This window comes from Penaeus chinensis, chromosome 27, assembly GCF_019202785.1.
Source record: "Penaeus chinensis breed Huanghai No. 1 chromosome 27, ASM1920278v2, whole genome shotgun sequence".
Lineage (NCBI taxonomy): Eukaryota > Metazoa > Arthropoda > Malacostraca > Decapoda > Penaeidae > Penaeus > Penaeus chinensis.
In genome coordinates, this window is record NC_061845.1 from 25931961 (window position 1) to 25934460 (window position 2500).

The 2500-nt window shown below is 36.8% G+C and overlaps 1 protein-coding gene across 1 annotated transcript in view; it reads left to right on the forward strand.

Moving 5' to 3' along the window:
* LOC125039747 (transmembrane protein 164-like) overlaps window positions 1-2500 on the forward strand; it is a 17482-nt gene that overhangs the window by 644 nt on the left and 14338 nt on the right. Inside the window, exon 2 of the mRNA XM_047633991.1 lies at window positions 1368-1592. Within this exon, the coding sequence (XP_047489947.1) occupies window positions 1375-1592 (218 nt within the window). The 5' untranslated portion in view covers window positions 1368-1374. The remainder of the gene's footprint in view (window positions 1-1367; window positions 1593-2500) is intronic.

Consider the following 2500-nt stretch of genomic DNA (forward strand, 5'->3'; position numbering starts at 1 on the left):
ATACTATTATATCTTCCTTCTTTGTTTTATATTATTTTGATACTCTTGTAGAGGAGGTAATAGGATGTATGTCTTCCACAACATATTTATATATAAGTAATATTGTAGGCCTCCAAAATGATTTGTTTATTTTTGACATGACTCTTAGAAGCTGGTAATCACTGCCACATGAAAAAAAAAAAAAAAATAAGTGCAGATTGTATGCCACTATTCATCTGTTGAATTGTTTCAAGAGCATGATATATGCATAGAAGTGAAAGAATATGTAGGTAAATGTTGATAAGACACTCATAGTGGCTTTCAAAAGAGGATTTTTTTTCTCTGAATATATTAGCTATCTTCTGACTAATTCCAATGAATCTTGTGGTTTCTGATTGAAAGTCCAATTTATTACATATTTTATGGAAGATTCATTTAGTGGACGATAAGTTAGTGAATTTTGTGGTCTAAGTGGCTGCCCAGAATATGATAAAAAAGTAACACCATAGCAATTAAATTTCATGCCTAGGCCAGTAGTGGACTTCAATACAAGCATTAATTTGTAGACTTTGATAAGCGATGGTGGCTGTACATTTACTTTTTTATATTTTATAGTTGTATTATTGCATGTATCCTTTAGGGCCATTAACTTACTTAATCTTTATGTTCATGTGATTCTATAGGAGACCGTACCTCTGATTTTTTTGTGGATCCTCACAGCTGTCAGGTTGCATGATGTAGAATTGATTCGATAACGATTTTGTCCAAACAGTAATTAATAACTTTTACTAGATTACATATTTATTTGTTTTGTCTTTGATATTAGATTGGTGATGTGTGAAGCAGAAGTTTTCAGGTACTCTATTCAACATGAATAACACAGGAAAAATAATTATTAATTATCAAAGTATCACTGCTCTGGGTTAGACAAAAATAAAGAATACTGCATTATAAAAAAAATCTAAGGAAATTTCACTTCTAGGTCATTTGATCTTAACCACAAATATTCTGGTACGGCAGAGCGTGTTGATCTTTCTGACAGTCAATTAAGTGTTAAGTTGCATGTGGAGTCAGCTGCTTGAGGGAAAAATCAGAAGCATGGAAAACATAAAATTGCTTCTGAGGTTGTAAAAAGAATAAGCAATGTAAGCATAAAGTTTGCAAAGGTTATGTTAATGTTATGACATATGAAAATTGCTTCAGCATGATTAACAGTATAGGCTAATTTCATCACTGTAGTGTAAAGAATTAATAGATCATTTTTGCTGTTATTCTCTTCACATAGCTCGCATACAGGAGTATCAAATTTTTTTGTAGTGATGGATGACAATCAGCTAGTAAGGTATGGGACAAAAGCTTCAAATCTTTTTCCTTTCTTACATTTGTAGAAACTGAATGGAGTTTGGAAGGCGGTACACACTGGAAAATGTTTTGGACTGGAGCTATGGAGGTGTCGATGGCTCGATTCCAGGCAATGGTGGGCCAGACTGCGCAAATTTCCTTACAATTCATCGTAGGCTATTTGAAACCCTCTTAGGGATTGCAATACCAGTCGTATACTTCTTCTGGGGTTATTCATATATAACATATCCCTCCTCATATAAGTTTGTGAGGTAAGTAGCAAGTTTGTTTTATTATTTGTAGGGAAGTGGTGTGTGTGTGTGTGTGTGTGTGTTTGTGTGTGTTTGTGTGTGTTTGTGTGTGTGTGTGTGTGTGTGTGTGTGTGTGTGTGTGTGTGTGTGTTTGTGTGTGTGTGTGTGTGTGTGTGTGTGTGTGTGTGTGTGTGTGTGTGTGTGTGTGTGTGTGTGTGTGTGTGTGTGTGTGTGTGTGTGTGTACACAAGTGTGTGTGTGTGTGTGTGTGTGTGTGTGTGTGTGTGTGTGTGTGTACAAGTGTGTGTGTGTGTGTGTGTACAAGTGTGTGTATGTACAAGTGTGTGTATGTACAAGTGTGTGTATGTACAAGTGTGTGTATGTACAAGTGTGTGTATGTACAAGTGTGTGTATGTACAAGTGTGTGTATGTACAAGTGTGTGTATGTACAAGTGTGTGTATGTACAAGTGTGTGTATGTACAAGTGTGTGTATGTACAAGTGTGTGTATGTACAAGTGTGTGTATGTACAAGTGTGTGTATGTACAAGTGTGTGTGTACAAGTGTGTGTGTACAAGTGTGTGTGTGTACAAGTGTGTGTGTACAAGTGTGTGTGTACAAGTGTGTGTGTACAAGTGTGTGTGTACAAGTGTGTGTGTACAAGTGTGTGTGTACAAGTGTGTGAGTACAAGTGTGTGTACTCACACACACTTGTGTGTGTGTGTGTGTGTGTGTGTGTGTGTGTGTGTGTGTGTGTGTGTGTGTGTGTGTGTGTGTGTGTGTGTACAAGAGTGTGTGTACAAGTGTGTGTGTGTGTGTGTGTGTGTGTGTGTGTGTGTGTGTGTGTGTGTGTGTGTGTGTGTGTGTGTGTGTGTGTGTGTGTGTGTGTGTGTGCATGTTGAGGTATGTGATTATGCATATTAGTTCTTGT